This window comes from Anser anser (genome assembly GCF_964211835.1).
Source record: "Anser anser genome assembly, chromosome: W".
NCBI classification, from domain to species: domain Eukaryota; kingdom Metazoa; phylum Chordata; class Aves; order Anseriformes; family Anatidae; genus Anser; species Anser anser.
This window is the reverse complement of record NC_139731.1, coordinates 14,595,004-14,621,629: the sequence shown is the minus strand read 5'-3', so window position 1 is coordinate 14,621,629 and position 26,626 is coordinate 14,595,004. Positions and strand designations below refer to the sequence as shown.

At 42.1% G+C, this 26,626-nt stretch overlaps 1 protein-coding gene across 10 annotated transcripts in view; it reads left to right on the top strand.

Annotated features, from left to right (window-relative positions):
- LOC310888791 (dymeclin-like) overlaps positions 1-26,626 on the top strand; it is a 105,360-nt gene that overhangs the window by 10,936 nt on the left and 67,798 nt on the right. For all 10 annotated transcript variants that reach the window (XM_083815871.1, XM_083815870.1, XM_083815868.1 and 7 more), the window contains 5 exons: positions 6,355-6,407; positions 6,934-7,027; positions 8,260-8,393; positions 13,882-13,954; positions 25,496-25,621. In XM_083815871.1, coding sequence (XP_083671997.1) covers positions 6,355-6,407; positions 6,934-7,027; positions 8,260-8,393; positions 13,882-13,954; positions 25,496-25,621 — 480 coding nt within the window. The remainder of the gene's footprint in view (positions 1-6,354; positions 6,408-6,933; positions 7,028-8,259; positions 8,394-13,881; positions 13,955-25,495; positions 25,622-26,626) is intronic.

The following is a 26,626-nucleotide window of genomic DNA, read 5'->3' as shown; positions in this document are numbered from 1 at the left end:
GTACCTGCTGATTGCAGCTGCTAAAGGAAGATCTTCTGGGCTGCCATACTGGATTGGATCTTCCTCGTTATTTGTTTAATCCCCCGACTCAGAAGCTCAAGACCTGGGCTTGAGAGTTGGTGATTTACAGGGCTTCTACTCTGAGAAAGATGAAGGCATGATATCCTGTCTGATCTTTTAATGGCACTGCTTCTGTGTCTTTTTTTTGTGCTCTGCTTGTTTCAGCACTCTGTGCTCTTTTCTTTCGCTGTCATTTTACTCTCCTGCCTTTTTCCCCTTTCAGTTTAGTTGATTTCTCCCTCCATTCATCCATTATTTTTTTTTCATTTTCCTGCTTTCTTTTGCTTTCTCTCCCCACCCCTACCTGATGGCTTAGTAAATGAGAGTGTTCAAGGAGAACATACAAAGAAAGAGATCTGCATACGGAATGGCTTCACTGGGTTTCTTTTTTTGGCTCAGTTACCCTCCTGATCTGCCTTTCTGATGAACACACGGTGGTTCGCAGGTGCATAGTTTGCCAAATACCGGTGCTGGTGACTTCACAGTTGCTGCGTTGGCAATCCTGATGCAAGATAACTCTTGCCCACGCAGTGGCCCTTCAGCATTTCTGTGGGTCTGCCCTCGCACTGCCCCTTCCAATGTTTAGAAGGATCTTCTGTGAGTTGAATCCGGAATTTGTCTGGAAAACAGCATAGCGTGAAAGCGTGTGGTCAAAGCAGAACTGTCTGCTGCGAGCATCAAGTGCTGCTTTGCTGGGCCTTTCGTTCTTCCCAGCATAAAGTTGATTTTTCTTAACGTTTAAGCAAAGTATTAAGAGGGAGTCTTAAAGAGTTAGTGGCACTAATTCTGTTTTGCGTGCTCACAAATGCTCGTTGTGAATCAGCCTTTAGTAACCAAAAAAGACAAGCTATAGGTGGATCCCTGCTCACTGCCCGTAACGCCCCCGCGTGAGCGATTGTGACAGCCTGAGCAAGTCTTGGGGATCAGGTCCCAGTGGCTTTACCTGCCCAACACAATTTAGGAGTGGTAGGAGGTAAGTAAGACATGCCTAAGTGATAGTAGAAGTAGAAGCTACTAGTTTTGTGTAAGGTTGCTTTGTGCTTTTCATTGTGCAAGGTGCGTTGTAATCTCCTCTTTGGGAAAGCTCCAACAGCTGTGTAGCAGGTCACGACTACTGAGCAGGCAGAATACCTGCTGCAAAAAAATCTCCTGAGAAATCTCCTGTAAAACGCAACCTCCTCCTTAGCAGTGTTGTTAGTTACAACGCTTTTATGGTGGAAGACTTCAAACGGAGTTAACTAACGCGGAGCTTGCTGAAAATCATTTGCTTAATATTTACTGTTCTGCTTTGTTCCTTCCCTGGAGTTCTTAATGAGCGGCTGGTTAAAGAATAGCGTGCACGATCCTTTAATGGAGAAGACATAAAAACGAGCAACTTTTTATGTTGCCTTAATATGATGTGTTTAGAAATTGGGACAATAAGTTACGTGCAGCTTTTTATTCTCTGACGTCTTTCCTCTGAATAGTCCATTAAAGTCAGCATTCCCACAGTATGAATTTACTGAGTGGGCTGATTCTGCTGTTGTTTTTTTTTTGTATTCAATGGCGAGGAAAAAACTGTCAGGAAAGCTGCCCCCCCCCCCTTTTTTTTTCTTCCTCTTTCAGAGGGGGTGGCTGTCAACTCCGGTTTGGGTCTGGTAGGTGTCACTGTCTGTCTACGGCTTGCTAAGCAGAGATGTTCTAAAACGGTAGCCACTGCTGCTTTAAAGCCTCTTGCATCGTGATGCCTTTAAAATGAAAGCAGGTAAAACCATATGCTTCAAAGATAACTGCCGGGAAGGTACTTTCTCTGTCTTTTATTAGCTGCAGTTTTTGCTGCAGTCTGTGGGGACTGAGTGTTGGTAAATTTCAAGTCAAGCGACTGAAGCAAATTCAGCCACTCTGAATTAACTCCACCGATTATTATTTTTTTTCCCTCCTTCTCTTTTGGAATTAATGTTTCTTTTTTTTTACACTATATGCCAGAACAGCTGTCACAGAATCTGGCTTTCTGGTAGGATGGAGCCAGAAATATAAATACGTTGTCAATGAAAACTGATTTTTCTTTTTTTTTTGAGCAGTAGGCTGCCTAATTTACCATTCTTCCCCACCTTCACAAAAAAATAACCTGCTGATGAACTTCTTGTATTCTAAGTAAATGTAAGTGCCAACAGAATAGAAAACTTGACATGAGATTGGTTATTAAACAAAAGAAGAGTGACTTTAGCAGGACAGAAGAGAATACATGCTGTTTAAATACTGTTTCAGTGTTGTTTTACTTGGTCCGTAATTGCTGCCTAAACATACGGTAACTCCTAATTTTTGTTTCATATTTTCCAAACGCTCTTCTGAAATACAAAAGGGCAATCTTCGCGCTTGTTTCCGTTCCTTTATGTCCGAGGGTAAGTGCATCAAATCCCCAAATGGCATTTATGTGAATCATTTAGGTTGGAAAAAACCTGCAAGATCTTCTAGTTCAACCATCGACCTGACCTGCTGGGGTCCCGTCACTAAACCAGCGTCCCTTAGGGCCTGCAGCTGGGGTGCCTGGGTCGTAATGCTCAGAGGTACCATGAAGCAGAGCAAGAGTTCACTTCGTTTGCTTGTTTATTGCTAGAAACTAATCTTCTTTCTTAAGAGAAGCTCGTTGGGCATGTGCTGATTGTTCTCATAGACCAGGTGATGTTTTACTCTTCCAGCCCAAATCAATCTCTTCTGTAATCGCGTCCTAGGGAACGCTGTGCTTCAGAAGCTTAATGTCAGTTTTGAAAAAGTGTAATTTTATTTTCTCAGGATTTGGAAGATGAAGTTGCGGAGTAGAAAATGCGTGGCATAGCTTCCCTTTCTTTTCTAAAAAGTCGTTCTCTCCGTACCGGATCCTCCCATAGTTACTTCGTGGCCATCAAGCGTAACGTATCGAAGATCGGTTTAATGCGTTTTAGATGTTTTTGTCCCAAACAGTGATCTCCGTGTAAGCGCACGTTTATACGCGCACATTTACACGTACATTGCGCATCCACGAGGCAGTCCCGGTTCCTCGGGTGAGGGCTTTCAGAGGGAACTGCAATTTTTGTTTGGGATCAGCGCGGTGGAAGAGCTTTGCTCCCTCACTCCGTTGGTGCTTGCTCTTGCTGTTATTGCTGAAAAGCAGCTTGAATGCTGCCAGCGCCTCTCTGTGGATTAATGGAAGGAGGGATGTTTCAGGGTTGGGTTTCCAGTTTTATATTCATTCATTAAGCAAATGTCATCTCCGCAGGGACTGTAGAGAGAAGTCAACGCCGTAGCTGGTTGCGGCGTTTCTTTTGTGCCGCTTTATGAATCTTGGCTCTGGCATTTTCCACCTGAGCGTTAATATAATGTATCTCGTGTGTTCACGGCACACACAAAAACCACGCAGACGGCTTTTTCCAGGCCTCTCGCTTTTCTTTCCTGCCTGAGTTAATGAAAACCGCTTCCAAGCTAGCGCGAAGCTTTGCCCCAGGTACCTGCAAATGGGCTGGTATTTTTTTGTGCCCTTCCCACACCCAGTGTACTCTCTCCATGAATTTATCCTTGGAGGTCTAACAATTAGCAAGAGTATTAACTCTGTTGGGTGTAAGGACATTATTCTGTGTGCATACATGTGTTGGGGCGGTGTTCCGTAGTTCCCTCTCCCTAGGCGTTTCTAATACTCGAACTGCAACTTTGCAGATGTTGTTGCCCGCTATTCAGGGCGGCAAGATTCGGGTCTGTACTCTTGTTACATGAATGAGGGAGAGTGGGGTGGTTTATAAGCATTAAACTTCATTTTGGTTTTGTTAGGGAAAAAGAATCGCTCAGTCGCTTAACTTTGAAGTTCTGAATTTCTCGCTGAATTGTTTGAGGGTTGTGTGTCTTTGAATAACTTGGAGGGGGGAAAAAAGCAACGCTTGGAAGAATGCTTTATTTTAAAACCTAAATGCTTAGAAATTAGGGAAAAATGAAATGTAATTAAAAGATTAGGGCCTACATCTACAGTTTAAATCCCGAAGCAATTACAATAATCACTCAGGCTGTATTACAGAAGTCCCTAGCATCTTTGGATAATGGGAGTTGGATCGGTTTTTGTTGGATTAAGATTATTCAGGACCTAAGAACTCTGTAGCGGGTTGGTGTCCAGTATAAAGTTCATCCGCCTTTTCAGCAGTAGGGAAGGAAGACATCCTGACGACAAGTGGCCATCTGGACAAAGTAGAAGTCAAAAAATAAAAATCCTTTTCATCCAGACCTAGCAAACACCATTGTCAGAAGTTGTTGATGAGGGGTTCTGCTTCTATACCGTTTTCTTTTGATTGCTCCGCACGTTTTTAGCGCTGCAAACGAGACCACCTTTGAGACTAATTTTGATGTTGTTAAAAATATGGAAGCGTGTAACAGTTTGCTCTTTCCGAAACTTCTGTTTCGAAACAATTAGTAAAGGAGGAAAGAATGCTGGTGTTTGATATTTAAAAAGCCTCTCTGCATAATGCAAAATTGTCTTAAGACCTTCAGCTGTAGGTGAAGAGCTGTCTCGTGCTTTCAGCTCCCTATGCAATAAATTAGTCTGATATACAAGATAATTTGCAGGCATCTTAAAATTTAAAAAAAAAATGATTTGTTTTCTTTCTTGAAGTATTATCTATTGAAAAGCTCAGAAATCCTTCTTTCAGTTCCTCTTCCTACCCCTATCCTTACCTCTTCTAGTCCTCGAATCTGGGCACAGGTTACTCATCAGAAATCAAACTAATACTTGGGAAGCAACAGCAATTTTGGCAATCTGATTATGGCGGTATTAAGTTCGTGCAATATTTTTATATGAGAAGAATGCTTGTGTGGAGGCCACGACACCGAGTTGAATGAAACCTCCTAAATTTTATCGTGGCCTCTTTGAATTGAGGGTGAGCGGGAGAGGAGAGTCAGCCCAAGAACTGGAGAACACGTGTCCACCCCTGACTAATTTTTTTTTAGGGATTCATTCTTTTTAACACCTTCTTTTACTGAAATAAGTGAAATGTTCTGTCGGAGGCCTGAAAGTAGTGTGCAGAACGAAGAGGAGCAGTTTGTAACTGGTGTAGGTAAGAAATTGAAACGGTAGGTGTTTGCTTAGGCCAGAGTCATTTTGACCTTGGAGAGGATAAGATACACTTAGAAGCGCACGAGAATTTTTTCCCCACTGAAAGACGATTTCGTTCTGACATTTCACTGTTTACCTACCAGATTCAGTTGTACCTCTCTGGTAGCTGCTTTTATTGAGGCATTGACTGAACATTCGAGGGTTCATTCATCTATTGGGCCTCGTGTAATAATTTTCTGATGAAATCCATCATTGCACGCGTGTTTCATTGTTTCAGAAAAGCTTGGTTTTTTTTTTAAGCTGTTTTGAAATGAGAGTTGGGAAACTTAACTGTATTTGAGTAAATTTCTTAACAAGCAAAGTGGCATAGGAGATCTGGAGAAGCGCAGAATCAGTCAGCTTTATATTGTATCATGTATCAGTAAATTTCAGTGCTGCTTGTCATATTGAAAGCACCAAACTCGCAGAGAAGAAACTTAGCTTCTAGCTTTTCATATGTGCTGTTAAGGAAAAACATACTTTTATTCCCATTTATTCTTCTGTTTCGTCATTGAGGATCAGTTACTTTGTACTGGTAGGTTTGCAGAGATAGAAGTATATAAATATTTCTACGTGTTTGACACAGCTGATGTTAACTTCCAGTGGTTGTTGGCACGTTCTGGGTTAGGCTTTTATTGCTCTTTTAAGCTGATGGTTTTCATTGAGGCATACCAATAGGCAATTCAGTGAAGTTAGGAAAAATGTCGTACATCCGATGTGATTCTTGCAGTAATACAGTAACATTGGCTGACAGAAAGTGGTCCTTGGCGGGAGGTTGAATGTCAGGGTGAGGATTCTGAATTTATGCCTTTTAAAAAGATGTTCCTTCACAAGATAGTTTTTGTGTTTAAAAACAAAGCAATTTCTACTGCAGGCTGCAGTTCTATGCCCGTTTTCAGTAGCATCAAACCAACCATGGCAACATTGAAGCCAGAAAGGCAGAAGAGCAGAAACAAGCGAAGGAGTGACATCATCTCACTGGTGGACAATTCACTTGCGAATATTCGTTTCCTCTTCTAATAGCTGCTGTGCTTCTGCAGCTGCAAGACGTGCTTCGTATTTTACTGCTTGATACCTGTGTAAATCAGCTAAATGGCTAAAACAAAGTGCTCCATAGCAATGCTTGCTACTATTTTGTAAAGAATTTTCGGTTTTAAGTGCGGGAACTCTAATTGTTAATGTAACCTTTTTTTTTTTCCTCTTAGTGCGGACTTAAAGCTCTTGGAAGAAGCCACCATCTCAGTCTGCAAGTCTTTAGGTGAGAAATTGTGACATCTTATCCATGTGGTTGGTCAGTAAAATTAAGAAACACGAACTGGTTTTTTTTGTAGAACTTAAAATGACTAAAATAATGAAGTAACTCCATCCCTACTCTCTCTCTCTTTCCCTCTGCCCTCCAAGCTAATCAGGGGCTGAAAGGAAGGGATAATACAAATAACATCCATGATGTTACAAGAAGGTAAAAGCTAGTTGTGAAAACCTGCACAGTTTCCCCGATAGGAAACTGCTGTGCTGTATGCGAGTCTTGGTGAGGAAGTGCTATGGGGCTTCACGTTTGGAATATTTTAAATTTAGGCTGAGAAGTGCAGTTAGAGAATGATCTTGGAGTAGTAAGGCATGTAGTGGGGAATCTTAAAAGTAAAATAACAGCTGTGTAGGAAACCATGCTGTATTTGATGTGGAAATATTTAAGGCATTAAAATTTGTTTTCACTCTGTCTGAATTCAAATGTCTCAACTTACTAATGCTACATAATTATCATACCTTTGCAATTCCTTATCTAGTTGAGAAGAATCCTCGAACAGGAAACCTTGGGTCATTGATTAAAGTCTTTCTTTCTAGAACCAAAGAATTAAAAATATCAGCAGAATGCCAGAAGTAAGTACTCAGAAAAAAGCTGTGTGCCATTTCACCTTTTATACCTTCCTTTTTTTGCTAGCTACTTTACTAGTTAACATATTTACAGACTAAAACTTCTCGTAAGTCATTGTTTGAAATAAACAAAAGCGTCTAGTACTTTATGAAGCATAGATCATGAAGTATAACACATAGATTGTTGGGGGAAAAAAAAGATGTTTGTGTTCTGTGTGTTACATAGGCGTAATTGTTTACAGAAGTGATACGACTTTGGGCTAACGTCTGCCTTCCCTTTTGTGCAGTCCTGAGGGGTTTTTGTCTTAATTTTCTGTGGGTGGACCCCACATTCTCTGTTACCAGGTTGATAGTTCAGAACTCCAACCCCTTGGAACACAGTAAAATTTAAGAGGAGGACTGTGATGCATGAAATTTCCTTCCTAAATGATAAGTGTAATGGTTCAGATAAGAGCACATACTCTTCAAGTGTTTTAACCTTAAGTGCTTGATTTTGAGATATTTAAAAATCACCTGTCTACCTAAATCTTAATTTATAGAGTTGCTCGGGAATATTTTCCAATTGGATTGGGTTTGAGCATTAAAAAAAAAACAAACCTTCTATATAAAGACACTGCTTTCAAGTCGTATCATGCATCATAGCTTCAAGCAAAAGCTTTACCATGTGTTATTGTATGGGCTTTCCAGCAGCAGTTACTTTTTGAGACTCAAGGAAATGTAATGAAGCTATAGTCCCTTTGCATTCGAAAATGGGAAGAAAATCTGTGTTTGGCGTGGAAAAATCTTGCTACGCTCTGCTCCGGAAGTCTGAAGACGTTTGGTTGGGAGAGGTGCTGAGATTCAGAGAGCCAGAGTAGCTTTAATGTTGAAGCTGTAGGGTACTTTCAAATGTCTGGGTGGATTGTTGTTCACAGCATCTAGAAACCTTTAGAAATATGCTAATTTTTCTGCTAAACTCCTCAAAGGGTGGTATTTCTGGCAACTGTGATGTTATTAACAGTGCAGATTTAGGAATAAAACTATTATCTTGAGGACTGGGGGAGAGTACTACTTCTAAATACACTTCCAATATATTTGCTGTAGCAGGGAATCTCAGTTAATGCTTTTGAGCACTCTGTCTTTTCCTTGCTTCTGCTATAGGAACCCCCTTTGTTAATCTGTCACGTCTCGTGTGATTTTTGATGCACGTTTGCAAGGTACGTGTCACTGATCCCCGTTTGTTTCTGCTTCCTTTCTAGTCACCTCTTTATTTGGCAGGCTCACAATGCGTTATTCATTATCTGCTGTTTGCTGAAAGTGTTCATCAGTACAATGTCAGAAGAGGAACTGCAACTTCATTTTACTTACGAGGAAAAAACGCCGGGCTCATATGGTATGTGTATGCTATTGCTAATAAATATTCCACAAGAAAGTCACGAGTTCTTAAGTCTGTGTAGTGTAAGAATCCAAAACTTTGTTTGAAAACTAGAAATGAAGTAATAATATTGCTACATACACCATCTTTCGCTATTCAGGGCAACCTGTGAGGTTGAAAATATAAAGGCAATACTACAACTGGCTTCTTTTTTTGGAGTTAGAAGTAATTAGGCGTTTAACAGAAATATTCCCAGACTTCATTTGGCATTTTTTAAAAATAGTTATTCAAAAAGGCATTGTAGACCTACCTTAGTTAAGGCAATTTTGATCCAATTAAAAATGTGGTAATGGTCCTCATCCTCTGGCTTTTGCCTCTCATCCTCTGGCTTTTGCCTCTTTATTTTGCGAGGCGTGCTATTACGTGGGAGTAGAGGAGTCTGCAGAGCGCTGCAGTTCTGTTAGCGACAGTGACAGAGCTCAAATGGAGGAAAGGGGAGGCGGTTTTCGGCCTCTGAACAGGTTGGGGAGAACAAATGAGAATTGTAGTTACTTTTCGACCACTACTGTAAGATCGGTTAAGGGCCATGTAAGAAAGATTATCTATGATTCGATGAAAAATTATTGGTCATGTTATTTATAAGCAATAATGATTGGGGTTATAACACCTCTTTGATTGGAAGCGATCCTTTGCGAAGGCAAAAGCTAAAATTTAGCTGATGGACAAAAGGGATTGGAAAAATACAGAAGTGAATTTAAGCAGGAAGTCTAAAAAGAAAAAGTGCTTCTCTAGGAAAAAATGTTTTGCATAAAACGAGAAGGTGGATGGGGGGAATGGCTGTATTATTTAAACAATTTCCCTGCTACCATCTGATTAAACAAACAAAAGAAAGATAAAAAAATAAAGAAAAAACCTTCCCTCTGAATGTGAATATGTGGTCAATACCATTTTGACTACAGCAGAAAGAAAACTCTAACGCTATCTGCCACGCGTCTTTGCGTAGCACCATATGAAGACGCTCTTACAGAGCACGTGATGGATAACGCTGGCACGGGAACCTCGATTTCGTTCCCTTTGTTAAAAAGATACTGTTGCGTCTGTAATTGCGTGTTTATTGCGTGCAGCCAAAAATGGTCTGGCAGAAAAGGACTGGTATCAGAGTGGTGATGCAGTCAGAGTGGATTGTGGAAGAGTAACCAAAATTATCTGAATGTGCATTTCCCTCAACAGTCAGTCCAGCAAAGGCACGCGTTCGCAGAACGCCTGATAGCTCATTGAACAGTGAAAACCGTTCATTAAAATCTGTTTTAACTCCTTGGTTCCTGCCGTTGCTCCGGGGAAATCGGGCTTCTGATGCCAAAAGATTAAGTGCTGCTTGCTGAAATGGTTTAAACCGTGGTGAGTGATCTCCGAGAGCGAGGTCAGCTAACTGATGCTTCAGAAAGTCGTGCCCGCTTAGAGTAAGGTATCACTGCAGACTGCCTGTGGGTCTACACCTGGTTTGAACCAAAAAAAATCCCACTTTTTGCTTCAGTGGTACAGTGTAGCACAGGAAAACGGCTGCAAAAGCTGAGATGTTTCATTAGCTTGATCCTCAGCAATCTTTATTCCTTACGCTGGGAGTTCCTAAGAGCATAGGGTGAAAAGTGGCTGTTATCCCTGGGGTAGCTCTGTGTTTATACGATCTTTGGTAGCACTTGACTGTAATTCCCAGTGACATTTATTAGTGATAATTTTGTGCGTATTGATGGCGAACGTACTTAGCAATTATCTTTGAGCTGGATGTTCCTGATTAGGAAGATAATTGTGCGTGTGGTCTGCTGTTAGAGCAGGGGATGGAAGGCAGGAAACGAGTTCCTCATCAGCTTTCCCAGCTCAACTATGGGCTGAGGCCGGCTTCTTGTGCCTCAGGTTTCCACTTGGAGACCGTTCTTGGGACCTTTTTCAAGGTATTGAGGTTCATTCTCGAGACCTTCTTTGAGGTACCGAGGTTCGTAGCATGTTGTGTTTACACAGCCATCAGTTTTTGTTCTGAATAAATCCTTCATGTATAAATAAATCCTTTTTGAAATATATAGAGTGTATATATCAGTGCCTTCACTATATGAAATATATGAATATATACTATATGAATTATAATATGTAATTATTACAGAATAATTATATAATATATAATCATATATAATATATTAATATATACTACATGAATTCATTAAACAAAAAGTATCATTTACAGAGTGTAATGAAATGTTCTTGTGTTAGGGCTTATTAAGTTAAGCAGAAAAAAATGATTTTTCGTTTTTATTTTCATAATTAAGCGTAGTTTTCGAGAGTATACATCTCATTCTTTAAAAACAAGAAAACCAGAACTTGTTCTGAAGTTTATACCGATTTATTAGTACTTCGTGTGCACTCTTTGGTCTCAGCCTTCTAAGAAGGGTAACCGTTCGTCATAAAACCGTGTGGTGCTGTTTGTTTCCCTGTTCAAACTATTAGCATCATTTTATTCTCCTTTTAGCCTGGGAATCTACCCTAGTGCCTACCGCTGATTTTAAATGACATCCTAGTACCGTTCTTTGAGTGCAAATGTAGCCCCTGTTAGCTCAGAGGGCCTAGCTGCAGTGTCAGCGCGTTGATCTGCTCGCTCTGCAGTCACGGTATCAGTGCCTGCTGTGTAATGTTCGGTATTTCGGGCAGAAATTTGTATGACAGTAATGATCTACGGAAAACATCCTTGTCTCTGGCCACTGAGAAGTGTTTTGTCATATATGACGCATCCACTGTTGTTTAGGTAGCATTTTATAACTGTCTTATCTGGGAGAGTCGCCTCCCAGACTTTGCAGTTCATTGCTTTCACTCTTTCCGAATGTCAGCTTTGTGCTTTTCCCCTCCTAGACTGTATTTAAGGTTAGAAGAAAGCTCTGTAACTGATTTTTGTATCATAAAAGGTGATTATTGGGGTTTTTCCCTTGCAGAAACTTTAAATGCAAGGGCATGTTGTAGCCTACCATTATAAACTTCTAAAGAACAAACTGCACGGGACTGAGTCCCTGCTTACAACACTGTTTATTGACATCACTGTTTATTGATTCCCTTCCAGAATAACAGACCATTAAGAGAAGTTTGCTCCTTTTGGCACTTTTAAGATGGTTCCTTAGGCCAGGAATTTGCAACCTTTACCACTTCATCCGTAAATGGGAATTTGCATATAACTTTGGAGGCTATTGCACAACTTTGATCGTAGGCAAGTCCTTATAGACTTGAATCGTATCTTAGTTTCAGCTAAAAAATCCGTGATATTAATAAATCCTAAATTGGACTGGAGTAAGTCTTGCTAACGTAGACCATTCATCTTTTGGTGTTCCAGGACTTAAGTATGGCTGGTGAAAAATGCATAACTGGCCTTTTTTAAAACCATGTGTTCTTGCAGTTGCTTCTGCATTGTGGTAATGTAGAAGATGTGCTTGTTTTTGCTCTGTGCAAGTGTGCTCTAATCTTGTCTGGACAGATTCACCCTTTAGTTCTTTTCCCCCGAGGCTTTACGTGGGTCTTTGATCCAAGTACGCGATCTATTAATGCGAATGAGTATTGTGTGTGTTGTCTTTATCCTGCTATTGAAAGACGTTGTTTAGGAAAACACTCTGTTCTGTGTTTATAGCCCTCTCTCACGTTATAGATTTGGCATGCATCCGTGTCATTGTCTTGGAAAGACAAGAATTAAACAAGAATGCGTGCGCCCCAATGGGGGAAAAGGATACGTTAATTATTGTAGCTGAATTGACATTGATTACAGCAATTAAGTTTTTTAGGGGGGGAAAAAAATAGTAGTTTGAAAACAGCAGGAGAAGCTGACATCTTCCATTCTACGTGATTGTGCCAACCTAGTATTTTCTTGCTTTATTTTGAGTATAAAGTGTGGGGGAAAGCCCTCTGATATTTAGGTAGCGTTGCTTGCAGCCTTCAAACGAGTTGTGTATGGAGCACGGTGGAAGCAATACTACCAAAATGCACTCGTTACGTTTTGCCGTCCTTTTTCTTCTCCCCTCTTTCCTCAGCTATCAAGAGGAAAAAAAATAGATACCTTTTGGGAACTCAGTCTTGTTCTGTAAGCGTTTTTTTAGATTCATAAAACTTTGGAAAAGTGTCACCTTCAAGTTGCTTTAGAATCCGTTCTCCGGGCTTCGTTATTTGGCTGTGGTTTCTGTCTAAGGTTAAATGCTCCTCGCAGTTCTCATTTTTTTTTTACTAACAGGAGCTGCATTGTATTACTCATGGGGGATTCTATATAAAGGAAACCATGTTTCCGTGATAAAAACCTGATTTCCTTTAGAATGCGCAGTTCATTAGGTGACAATTGTTAATGCGATTTTAATAAACCAATTGTGGAAAGAAATATTTTTTGCTTTATTGTGAATATTCCCCCTGGTGTGCTTCTTAAAATTGAGTGTTGGAATTCAGAACAGCCTGGGTTAAACGGAGTGACACTGCCATAACCTGGCTATAGTGCAGTGTTTATTGCGCGACCTATTTATCTGAAAATACAACGTCAACAAGCGTTTGTGTGATCATTGTGCTGTAATGCCTATTTGGCAACGCAGAAGGAAAAACTATGCCCTTAGGCGTTCAGCACCATAAAACCCTTCACTTTTGTGTCATGTGTATCATCTTATTTCATTTAGAAAGCATAAAAAAATCCTTCTGAGCCAAGGGATGTATCTTCTATTATTTGTTATTATATACCATCTTCAAATGGCTTAATGAACTTTTTCCTCTGGCAAGGAACTCCTGCATGTCTTCTGTTCCAGTTGTTTTTAAAAACTGCAGTGCTGATTTAAAACACTACCAGTTTTGTTGCTTCGAATAGTTGTAGCTTTAAAATAATTTCTGATCATCCCATGAATTTTAGTCGCATAGTAAATCAGCTGAGAATAATTTTTACACTTTTAAAACACACTCTGGACGTTCATGAATCTTTACTTGCCATTGAAATGTGTTTAAAAATACCTCTTCAGTAAGTAAATCCGTGTTGTTGCAAGATATTTTGTGGACTTAATTGTTTAAGAGTAGCGATAATGGGTGCTATAGGCTGGATTCATTTGAAAGTCCACCGTTCAGTATATTGTTCAGCTTGTCTTGAATGAATGAAACTATTTTTTTCATCTGTCTCTGCTTATTCTTCACTTGGGGAAAAAAAATGGTGGGGAAATGCGAGGAGTGCAGGGAATTTTGAGAGGAGACTTGAACCGTGGACCGGTTGAAGTCCCTAGTGATCAATCTGTCAAACTGTTAGTAAAAACACCACTTACTAAGAGCTTAGGTAAGTAGTGAGGTAAAGCTTGATGTGTTCAACATTAGCACACTTCCTATGATAGCAACATCTAAATAGAATTTCCCTCCTAGTGTTTGTCCCTAAGTTAAAATGTTGATCATCTGGATCTGTGTTTAAATCTATGCTTTCTTTTTGTGTTTGAAAATCCAGAAAACCTTTGGTATGCTTCTTTTTCAGGAACAGAGTGTGAAGACCTCATAGAAGAGTTGCTGTGTTGCCTCATCCAGCTCATTGTTGAAATTCCCCTCTTGTAAGTTTTTCTTTTGTTTTTTTTCCAGCCCCTTTCTGTTTCTTAAAACAGAAAACCCCCTCTGTTCATTAAACAGAGCATTTGAGAGAATATAAAACTCAGAGTGATGGGGTTAATAATGTTAAATACTTGCTTTTAAACACTGCATGTGATGGTGCAGTACCTCTAATGATAACTGCTGCCAGTACCAGCCCTGAGTATTGTGTAGGAAGAAGCACATGATCGGCATCTCACACCCGGTTCAAACCATTGACAGAAGTTATTCCAGGTTATTTTTTTGTAGGAGCTTTGATGTAGGAGCTTTCAGGTACCTCTGCCAGCACACCGGTAGGTACTGCTGACTCTTGGTTGGAGATGGTTGTGCTGTGTGTACGGGAAAGGGGATGTTGGAGGTGTCGCTTTATCTCTGAGGGTGAGCAAAAGTTCACTTGTTCTGCGCTTTTGTTGTTTTTTAGCTTCAATCGTGTGACTCCTTTAACAGTAATTTCTGAAGTACCGGTGAACCGATGCCTGAAGAAGAGAAATGACTAAGTGGAATTTTAAAAATATTTTTAATAAAGGGGGGAAAAAGGGAAGAGCCAAGGGGCTACAGGCCAGGCAGTCTCACCTCTGTGCCTGGCACGGTGATAGAGCAGATCCTGCTGGAAACTATGCTAGGGCACATGGAAAACAAGGTGATGGGTGACAGCCACCAGGGCTTCGCTACAGGCAGATCGTGCCTGATGAATCTGGTGGCCTTCTATGGTAGGGTTACAGCATTGGTGGATGGGGGAAGAGCAACTGACATCATCTGCCTGGACTCGTGCAAAGCAGTTGACGTTGTTCCCAATGATATCCTTGTCTGTAGAGTGGGGAGACTTGGATTTGACGGATGGACCACTCGGCGGGTAAGGAATTGGATGGATCTCAAAGAGTTGACCACACTCAGAGAGTTGTGGTCAACGGCTCAAAGACTTGTGGTCAAACTCAAAGAGCTGTGGTCAACGGCTCAATGTCCAAGTGGAGATCAGCGATGAGTGGCATTCCTCAGGCGGTCGATACTGGGATTGGAGATGTTTAATGTATTTTTTGGTGACAGGGACAGTGGGATTGAGTGCACCGAGTTTGAGCACTCGATTGAGTTCAGCGAGTTTGCCTATGACACCAATCTGTGTGGTGTGGTCGACATGCTGGAGGGAAGGGATGCCATCCAGAGGGGCCTTAACAGGCTTTAGAGGTGGGCCCGTGTGAACCTCATGAGGTTCAGCAAGGCCAAGTGCAAGGTCCTGCATGTGAGCCGGGGCAATCCCAAGCACAAATCCAGGCTGGGCAGAGAATGGATTGAGAGCAGCCCTGAGGAGAAGGACCTGGGGGTGTTGGTGGATGAGAAGCTCCACGTGAGCCAGCAATATGTGCTTGCAGCCCAGAAAGCCAACTGTATGCTGGGCTGCACCAACAGCAGTGTGGCCAGCAGGGCGAGGGAGGGGATTCTCCCCCTCTGCTCTGCCCTCGCGAGATCCCACCTGGAGCCCTGCGTTCTTCTCTGGGGCCCCCAGCACAAGAAGGGCATGGAAATATTAGAATGAGTCCGGAGGAGGCCGCAAAGATGATCAAGGAGCTGGAGCACCTCTCCCACGAAGCCAGGCTGAGGGAGTTGGGGTTGTTCAGCCTGGAGAAGAGAAGGCTCCAGGAGGACCTTACAGAGGCCTGCCAGTACCTAAAGGGGGCTGCAGGAAAGCTGGGGAGGGACTCTTTGTCAGGGATTGATAGGACGAGGAGTCACGGTTTTAAACTAAAAAGGTATGTTTAGATTTGATATTCAGAAGAAATTCTTAGAGGGTGGTGGCCAGGTTGGCTGGGGCTTTGAGCAACTTGCTCCAGTGGGAGGTGTCCCTCCCCATGGCAGGGGAGTTGGAATTAGATGGTCTTTAAGGTCCCTTCCAACCCAAACCATTCTGTGAATGTTTCTGTGGGTCTCCAGAGCAAAATTGGTTTGTTGACACTGCTTTTTCAATGCATCTGCTTTATTCGAGGTGCGTTGATTCCCCATTTCGTTGCAATGTGAGCCATAGGTTGAACAGCAGTAAGTAGGATAATAAAACTTAGAAAAATGGATATTATTGTCTTGTTTACCAGCATAAAATATTTACAGTGTTGCAGTACCTTAACTAACCTTTTGCCTGCATCATGGAAGGGGAAGTAAGGAAAGGTAGATACAGGAAAAGCTGCTTTCTGTAATAAACAGTCACACAGATGGTCTCTGGGGAGAACATTCCTTCAGTTTGGTTTCTCTCTTTGCTGAAAGCTGCCTTCCTAGTATCTGTGTTGTAAATCGAAAGGCTTGAGACTACAGTTGGCTTCAGGAGGAGTGAAGCGAACTCTGTTCTTCATAAAGATGTTAGGAAGTTGAGACACCTCGGCTTCAATTTTTTTTTATATATTTTTTTTTTCAGAAAAATGATGAAGGTTATTTTGGCAGAGACATGACTTTTTTGCTTTCCTCTCTCCTGGGTCAGATTTATACTGTTGATAAAAAGTGGGGACGTAATCTGAGGAGTAGTTCAGTTCCTGCCGTAGCTGGAATAAATCAAGCAAATTTTAAACCAGGCCTGTGAATTTTGGGAAGGAGTAGCTTGTCTGGGTGGGCTCCATGAAATATTCTGATTTGTAATGATTTCCACAGCAGGATTTAGGGCCACTTGGTAGATGACAGGCAGCTTTGGCAGCTTACAGCGACACTGCTAACAGAGTGCGTGTCTGTAAAGCTGCTATTAAAGATGACTTTGTTGTGACAGATCATTCGAATCTCCATGCTGAGCCTGTCTTTGATGTCGAATTCAGAATAGCAAAGTTTTTGTTAGGAGCACTCGATAGTCTTAACAGAGGATTGTCACAATTGGTGTGTCCCTTGGGTTCTATAGATGCAGTTTCAGGAAGGAGTACAGCTGGCAGCTGCTGTCTAAATATATTGCTTTTCTACGTCCAGGTTTAAAGGTGTTTTTTTTTCTTCTCCTTCGCTTAAATGCTAAGATTATTCTTCATGTATGGAAGACCATCCCCATATCCAAAACGGAAGAGCAGAGGTACCTGTGTAACAGCCCTGCGAGCTTCGCTTTTGGAAATTGTTCCAAAATTCCAACAGGATTGTTGGGAGGACACCTTAGAGGAGCTGTTTGTGGTATTTTGCAGGCAGGTGCATAACTTTAACCCGTGTTCCAGACTGACCGTAAGCAAACACGTGAGTTTGGGCTTGGCTTTAGTACCCCGTTCATGAAGACTCAAGTCTTGCATGAGCAGAGTGCTCACATGAGCTCGTTCTGCCTACAGAACAACGTACAGGCATACCTGGAAAATGCAGGTGGAGATTCTAGGACAAGGTTTTTAAGGAAGGTGTGTGAGATGGGGAAGAAAGAAAAGAGTTAGGTCTGTAAACCGCCACCTCCCTTATTATGAAACATTACCGAAGAACCAAAGCGTGTTGATTTTTTGTTGGGAAAGGCTGGCTTCAGAGACGTACAACAAAGCACGTCTAGGAGGAGTGTCTCAGAATTGTCCACAATGAATGGAAGAAGCTATTTCTCAAAGTTGGTTCGTGTTTGGAAAGGTACGTGCTCTTCATGGCAGTTGCGCTCTTTAGGCTAAACAGCTTGTAGCAGGGACCGTGGGACTCTGCATCGTTGTGGCCCGATACCAGAGTTACTAAAAGGGTCTTAAATAACCATGTAGAAAAGCAGGGCTCCGCTGCGTTGTACAAAATGTCGGCGGGGAAGGGTTTCACATATTCGCATTTAATTTTGAGAAATTTTATAGGAGCTACAGCGTTATTGCGTTTCAGGGATTAGACTCGTGCAGTCCCTTGTAACATTTGCGTTACAGTATGTCCATGTTTGATTTATGGCTCCCTTGGGTGTGTTACGGATACTCTGCTTTTCCTTTGGTCTTGTTAACACCCAAGAGTACGCGTTAATGACCCAAACTGCACAGTCAGCAGAAAGATACAACTTCGGCATTTCGTCGTACCAATTTTATGTAGAAGCTGTCGCGAGCGTTTTGTTGCACGATGGAGCTCCCAGAGCTTGAAATTAGAAAGGTTTCTTCCAGCAGCCTGTTAAGAGCCGGTGTACGTAACTGCACATCTGGTTGTTATCAGTACGTTTTCACTTCGTTAAAAACTGTAAATGCGTGTGGAAGAAAAATGAAATGCTGTGATCTAGTTACATCACCGTTAAGTAGCACCCTGTAGTGCCAGTAGAAGCGAGCTGATATTTCTCTTGCATTCCATTATTTTTTTTTTTATAGTTAAAATTGTTTTGGGCTGCAATCTTAGTTACTTCCACGTTTAAATGTTAACCGCGTTTGACTCGTTTAAGGATGCTCTCCACGTTTCCTGGCAGCTTAAAAGTCCAATGTAACAGGAAAAATGGGGCCATGGTTGATTATAAAGCTCCATGGAATGATCACTGGGTACAAACAATGCTGTTGAGAGGTAATGAGAAATGTTTAGGATATTTTTCTTGCCGATTACGAGCAACAAAGGGGTTAAGTACTGTTTTCTCTGCCATTTCAGGAGCGTGCCTAGGTCACTTTTTTGTTGCTACTTTCAAAACAGTAAGTTACAGTTCTGCTTTTTGCAAAAAAAACATTCAAGGAACTTTTATCATGATTGCAGCTCCAGTATTTGAAGACCTGTTTGAGCTTTTTTGGCAACTCTGTCTAAGCATGAAAGGGAAACTTGGATCCGTTGAAACTTAGGTTGAAGCTAGCAAAAGGATCCAAACTGGTGTTAACTTTGCACTGAAGATCCTCAAGGTTTTACACTATTGTACTCTGTGCAGGAGCGATTTGATGAGCATGAAGGCAGCTTTGCTTGCTGCTGTACCTTGTGGTGCAGCAGAGCAAAATGCGCATCCTCCTTGGAGAAGTTTTGTGTTGTGGATGTTGGTGAGACCAGGCCTGGGATGTTTCCATTTTCGCCTCTAGAGTGAGTGATGAGCAAGTTTGTCTGCGTGTGTGCTGTTTGATGCGACCGTGAAGCACGATCTGCTGTGGGACTGTTTGCTCAACAGCGCGGCAGAGTAGAAACGCCTTTAGTCAGCTGTTTTTTTGTGCAGTAAATCAGTCTTTCAAGTTTTTTAAAATACATATTTTGAAGAATTTTTCATCACCCTTTACATCCCTTCTTCTGGTGGCAGACGTGTGGCCTCTTAGGTGTTCAAAAGTCCGATGCGGAAGAATCTTCATCTGTCATGTTCTTTTTTTGTTCCAATTTTATTCCAGCTCCGTCTTTATTTTAGACTTAGATCAGCGTTTCTCTGCGACCTGCCTTTTCACTGTGAGTTGTTAACTCCCGTTCACCTTGCAACAGGCTTTCTAATCACAGGGCGCAGCAGCGGAGGTCAGTGCTGTTTCTCGTGCGCCTTGCTGCGTAATCGAGCTCTCGATAACGTGCTTTCTCTCTTGTGGTTTTCAGCCCTGTTTCTCACAAAAGAGATCGGACGCGTCTTGAAAAACGCCTGCTTTCTAGTGCTTCGTTTGGGCTCTGCTCTGGGTAGCGAAGCCACCAAGGCACTGAAGTCAAGCGTGTGCCTTTTTGGTGCCTTAAGGGTTTGCAGACTTTCAAATCGGTGACGGCTGCCAGAGTGACAGGCATAAGCCTTTTTTCTCCATTGCCTAGAAAAATGTTAGGCCAGGTAAGGTTGTTGCTTATATTATATTATCAGTGCTCCTACCCTGCCTTGAAATCAGTGACCGACGTTCGAGCGAGCAAGGCGAAGGAGAAGCGGTGTTGCAAGAAGACATTGCTCCTACCAGGAGCAGCTCTGCCTTTCGTGCAGGCTGCGCGCTGGAACACACGACGTGGCTCACGTCGTCTGGCTCTGTCTGGGCTTCTGTGCTGTTTCGCAGTGGGTTTTTTGAGCACACGGGTCGTCTTCTCTGCCTTTTCCCACGGGGTTGAAAGCTACCTAGAACTACTCACCTGAGCTGTACGTTTTAGTGGATATTCAGTGTTTCTGTGGAGTTGCTCAAAGGGTAAGGTCTTTCACTGAGACTTGGTGGATGTCGCTTAGGAGTCGTGTTGATAAGAAAGATAAATACGGCAGAATATAGGTGCGATGTGCAACCCTTAAAAATCCTAGACTGTTTAGAGCATTTCCTCTGTGGAGAACTGGATGCCAGTAAGGTGAAAGCGTATGCAGTTACGTGGTCTCCGATAGTTTAGGAATAGATCTGGGAACAAAAGGTCTTGGATCCCACTATTGTTTTAATCCATTGGATGATTCCCTTTGGGTATTTCTGCCTTCGTTAGGATGTTCTCTCCATCTCTGTTCTGTCTCTCGGTAGAGAATACCTGCGGTGGTGGGGAGATGGGGTAGGAAATGTCAGAGATGCTCTTTGCTTTCCTCGAGCATAATTGAGCTGTAATGAACGTCCTGTAGTATTGGCTGAAACGCTGCGCTCTTGCCATCGGCGGGTGTAAAGTTAGGAGCGATTCCAAGAGGAAAGATTGTGTTCGTTTTGAGTCGCGCTTGTATCCTGAGACTGATAACCAGACACTCCACTTGCTTTTCAGTTTTCAGAACCGATCCTATTCTCTGCGGTGACTCCTCTTTCACCTTTCTGGTGGGCCCTCAGGAAGCGGGGAAATGAAACCTGGTTCCTGTATGATTTGAGCGTTTTTGTATGAATCAGCCCTTTTGGCAACTCTCCTAAATTAGAAAATGAGTTACCTTTTAACCTTTTAATACTCAGAGCAGACAGCTCTGGCTGGGTGAAAGTTCAGGAAAATATTTGAACAGGGAGGGGGGTTTGGTACAGTGGTGTAAGCTGAAATTCAGAGTGTTTTCTTTCTGACTGTTCAGCCTGTTTGCTCTGCAGGTGTGAAATAATTCATAAGCTCTCAGCCTCTGTTTGCTGAGGTGGCGAAATAGTTGCGTTTCATTGAGGTGTTAATTAACGTCTTTACAGAAGGATGTGTCTTTGGAGTAGTAATCGAAGTTCCTAGCAGAGATTTGGTTGTATTTTGCCTCTGTACTTAATCCTGGTTCCTCTTTCGCAGACCTCTGTCCGAGGCAGGGAGCAAAGCTGAATGATGCGGTGAGCACAGAAAGCAGTCGGGAGCATTGCTTGGCACTGGGGAGAAGCTGGCAGCGGCAGGATGATGACACACAGGTTGCCGAGGTTCTTGGTAGATAATGCTGACAGGAGGTCGTACACATCCGCTTCGTAATTTTGAGTAGAAAAAAGCAAATGCCAGGTCGCTTGAGAGCTGTCCACTTGTCTGTGGGCGCGGGCAAGTAAAGGCAAGTACTCGAGTTGTCGCAGTATAGAGAGCTACGGCTCAAACAAGTTGCCTTAACTGGCTGCTTGTGTGCCCTTTTCCTGTTCCTGTCACGAAGGTGACGTTTTATTTTTGTTAAAGATCGCTGTTTTGGCCGCAGAATTTTTTCAGACATTTGGAACTTCAAAATGCAGCATCAGCATCGTGGCATATTTGAAATAACTGTCCGCGAGAACTGCAAAAGGGCAAGGTGAAATCGTCGTACGGTTCGAGCTGACAAAACCTTTTGAGGGAATGATACACAGCTGGATAGCCCGGTGTGGTTCTCCGGCCATAAATGCCTGGAGGTTGATAGCTCCGGCATTTACAAGTCTGCTACCAGAGTTGATTTAATCTCTTGCATCTCCTCCAAAATGCGAATGAAGTCGTGGCTAATGAGCTGAGAGGGAGCACAGAGTTTGGAGGGGGAAAAAATAATGCAAAATGTCTGACTTACCAGAGTTCACAGAAACGGTTTTCGACAGCCTCCTGTGGTCCAGACAGAGAAGAGAAAAGGGAAAATGTCCTAGGTTTCAAGTACAGATATAAAACCTGAAGCTGTTACGTGTCCCCTCCTACTGCATGTTCCGGCTGAGGCACGAGGAGCAGCATTGCTGATCTGCCCTCTCTGGTGCAGCGGCGTGGTAGGTAATGTTTGGCAGTGTAAAAGGGAGGAAAAAAATACCGATCTGTGGACCAGGAAATGAAAATGTGTGTTTTTGATGGACATCCAGAAGCGTTATCCTTTCCAGTTAGTATCCTGGAGGAATTAGTTACTCTTAATAATCAGTTCCTTCTAAAACAGTACTTTTTTTTTTTAAAGTATAAATGTGGTGCTGTTATAAAAGAGTTTTCCCAGGGCCGTAGATCACAGAATCGTCTAGGTTGGAAGAGACCTCCAAGATCACCTAGTCCAACCTCTGACCTAACACTAACAAGTCCTCCACTAAACCATATCACTAAGGGCTACATCTAAACGTCTCTTGAAGACCTCCAGGGATGGTGACTCAACCACTTCCCCGGGCAGCCCGTTCCAATGCCTCACAACCCTTTTGGTAAAGAAGTTCTTCCTAATATCCAACCTAAATCTCTCACAGGGGAACCCAGCATCTCTGCTGTCTCCTTGACAGAAGGAATTAAGACGGAAAGAGTAGCTGCTGGCTTCTTAGTTCGCCATTTGATTTATTGGATTGTTGTCTAAAAATTGCTACACCAGAAATTGTACGTGGTGGTTTTGTTTCAAACCATTTGTTAAACTTGTTGCCAGAAGTCAATTTTAACTTGGGTGCCAAATGCAAGACCCTGGAGCTATTCAGTCTCTTTAAAGCACCAGGGAACGTGGAACCAAGGAGAACAGCTACTTGTAGAAGTCTGGAGAGAGGAAGATAGAGAGACTTGTGTGCGGTTTGGTACGTTGTTCTCTGAAGTGAATTTACTTGGGATGTGAGCTTTAGCTGAGGTGTGTGGATTTCGTGTTTGCTTTGTAGAACGCTGGGGAAAGAAAAAAGAAACTCCCAACATCGTGCGGTTCTTCTGGTTTTCTGAAATAGAGAAATAATTCTGACGTGTGATTGATACATGAGTTCATTATTTCCCGTTTCCTCCTTATCTGCAAGCAAGCAACTTGAAGAGGAAGTCCATTATGAGGGTGATAGCTTTGAATAAAAAAAAAATCAACACCCCCCCATTCTATAGTCTCTCAGTATAAATAAACAGTGCTTTCTTTGAAGTTAAAAGGGGTTCCTGGTAGTTCTTGTGACCCTTTCGAAATGTTTTGAGTTTCAGAAAACTGTACGTTTGACCCTTGGTGGAGAAAATTTTGCTCTGAAGCCTTATCCTTGTGCTGCTAAATTAAGGGTGTCCGTAGCTTAAAGGGTTACCACAGATACTGGGACTCCAGTTTGAGTGAAAATTCCCAGTTAAATGCCCCTTAATTAGGGTTTGAATAGAAAGAAAATAAGTAACTTGAGTTATATGAATTTATTAGCTTTTTTTTTTCATTCAGTTAGAAGGTTATTGAAAGCAGGTTATTTAAAAAGAAATCTTAATACAATACGATAACTTCTTCGTTTATTTTTATATCACTCAGCGTAAGGAAACAGAGAAGAATTTTGTGATGCCTCTTCAGATTTGCATTTCCAGTTGTAGGATTTGTCAGAAAACTAAGCAAAGAAGTGCCTGGAACGGAGAGCCAGCGTATAGATTCTGTAAAATTTGTTTCCTCCCAACAAAGCGACCCAGGTATTTTGGATGTTGTAGCGTGTCACTAAGTCAGCCTTTTCATTCATCAAGTCATGAAGAACCCAGCTTTGGAGATTTTCTAGGATTCTCAGCCTCGGTAATAAGTTTCTGGCATTTTGTATACCTAAAAAAAAAAAAAATATATTTATTCCAAGCTTTCGGGTTTAATTTGATAGGAGCAAATTTAAGAAGTGGTTTTTTTCCGTTGTAATAATCAGTATACGTAGCTCTTCCCTGCTTTGCTTGGGACGGGCGTGGGTGGCTGATCCCAAAGCATCACGGCTTGGGTGAGGAACTGGGAACCGTTCCTAGCTCGGTCCTGCTCCTGGCGCAGACGAACGCGCGGTGGAACCAGATCACAGCGTAACCTCTGGCCTGATCTAATTACCAGCATTTACACTGGCGAACTTCCTCCGTAGTGGGCAAAAAGTCAGGTACCTCACGAAAACTAATTAAAACGTACTTCGCGATTTGAAGGAAGAGTGTTATTTGAGCAGTAAGTTGCTTCCTGACGTGAAATGTTAGGGATTCAAAGGCTCAAAGCACACCAGGAAAAATACAAGCGGCGAGTTTGTGTAACCGTCACTTTCCAAAACATTTTTATATCACAAGCAGCGTGGCTCGCGTTGGACTGCGATCCAGGAAATTGTGATTCCCATTTGCTCTTGCCATTGAATAACTAACATTCACTTTCCTCAAACTCTGACCTAGAGCTACTACAGAAGAGTTTATCTTAAGCTATCTATGCACCACGATGTACGTATGAAGTGGCTTTTCCTTGTGTTTTACACTAACGCATGTTATTTACAGTATAATAGTCACACTTGCAGGATATTAAACTACCTGAAAGAGCTAAAAAATAGAACTGATCTCATTTAATGAAAGCCTGTTCATTTTGATCAAGACCACTCCAATTCTAATCCTGAGATGAATGAAGAATTCTGTTTCAGCCAGTCCTTTCTGTTAACTTACTGCACCGTTGTTTTTAAGTCGTCGTTACTTGAAGGAGTAATTAGTTTTGTTTACACGTGGTTTTTTAACTGTTAAAAATTGTTAAATAAGTGCATAGTAACAAGCTTTCTGAGCGCTTCAGGATGGTACCGTTGCGCTGGACGAAACATCTCCCTCCTTCTGGAGGAGGAAAGAAATGGTCTTTGGTTGAAAGCAAGAATCAGACAGGTTCATGTACAAGTTACGTCATTGTGTTTTAAAAGGTGTTCTGCAATTTATCAATGATTAAGGCAGCAAGTACCATTTTTCTCCCCCTTTCGAATATGTAATAGGTAACGGGGTTGTTAGAGGCGGAGTTGAGAACAGAAACCACAGGATATCCCAAACAACAGATGTCCTTCTCATCCTTTTTGCTCTGTAGGCTTTCCTAATTAACTTAACGAGCTTTGGTAAACTATCTGGAGTCAGCGTTGAATCATTACAGCACGTTCCTCGGAACTGGCAGTCACGCCTTTAAGTGTCACACTTCACTGCTACGTCACAAATAGCGTTTAAATTGAACTGTACGTAGTATCTTGACATCGTGAGCACTTCATATTTAAACCAGCGTTTGTATGTGACATCCCTTTCTTCGGGATCCACTCTTCCTGGCAGATGGAGTGGTGTTTGGCTAGCTGGCCATTTCCCAGACTCAGAATGACAATTTCGTTTAACAGGACAAAGGACATATTTTCGAGACGCATTTATTATTTTTAGGGTGAAGGGCACTCTGAAAATTGCAGGTGGAACGTTCTGGGCAACGCTGCGATGTTTTCACGTTGTCTCGTCTTCTGGCGTATCAAAAAATGCTTACTGCAATAAAAAATAATGCATTATCTGTGTGAAGTGATGTGGCTTTTCCCTAGCGAGTTCAATTTGTTGGTTAGCTGTTCCCAGTTGAGACTCGCTGTAAAACGCATAACCTCAAGTTGAAGCTATTCGGTGTTCTTGTAAGTCAGTTAGTGAACAAAGCCGGTAGATTAATCTTTCCGAATTTTCCCTTTTTCCTGCAGAGATATTACATACAGCATTTCCTTGGAGGCTGTGACAACGCTCGTCGTCTTCCTCTCCTGCCAGTTATTTCACAAGGAAATTCTGCGAGAAAGCCTCATTCACAAATACCTGATGCACGGTCGATGGTATGTCGTGTTCTGGGCGGGGCTGGACCAAATAGCGCAAAAAAAAAAGCTTCTGATGGCTTGTTTAGACTGTTTGCACTTGAAAACAAAAGCCAGTGGAATGTATTTTGGTAGTAATTTGTTCCCCTCAGAAAAAGATGGAACACAAAAACATCTGTAAAGGCTTTTGGAAGGCCTCGGGTTTAAATCTTACAGCTCTGACTTCCAGAAAACTATTTTGGAAGCAATCTTTTCTTTTTTTTTTTTTTTGAGAGGGATTTTGATATGCTCCCTTAAACAGTTTTTACTTCTCAGGGTGGTTTTTGGTTCAGCTGGGGGCCTTTTCCTTTAATATTCCGGTCTAGAGAACCTGTGCATCTCTGCGATGCTGGTGATCGTTCACGTGGTACAAATAAATGGCAGCCCCTTGGAAGACGGCAAATACATGCAAGGTTGAGTTTTAAGCTGCGAAGTGAGTAATATCACTTGTTCTGGCGAGTAGGTCTTGTTTAAACGCTGTCATGGTGGTCTTCATGCGTTTTGGTCAGGCTGCCATTTGTCCTCTTTGACCTTAAAATCCAATGAGCACCTTTAAACGCAGACAGTTTTTTAGTAAGTGTACCTGTTGTCTGGTTTCCTGAAATTTCTGCTAGAAGCAAGAGAAGAGGTACTGCTCCTGTGAGGCATATGAAGAACAGAGAATCAGGGGAATATTTGGGAGAAGGGTGTTATGTGTAGGTCTAAGCTGGGAGCAGCAGGTACATGGAAAGCGTAGGCGCTGGGGTTCTGGGGCAATGTGAAGAGTTCAAGGGCTACTGGGTAAGGGAAGCTGGAGATCATCATAACAGAGCCCTGACCTGTTCACCTCTAAATTATAGGGGAGTAGGAACCAACTGTGTGTTTCTTCAGGGATCTTTTTTTAAAATTACTGAAGACTTTTATTTAAGTCCAGCAAATTTTGTGTGCGTTTGTCAGAATCACTGGGATGAGGTCACGTGTTTCGTTCATCCCTGCAAATTCACCCCA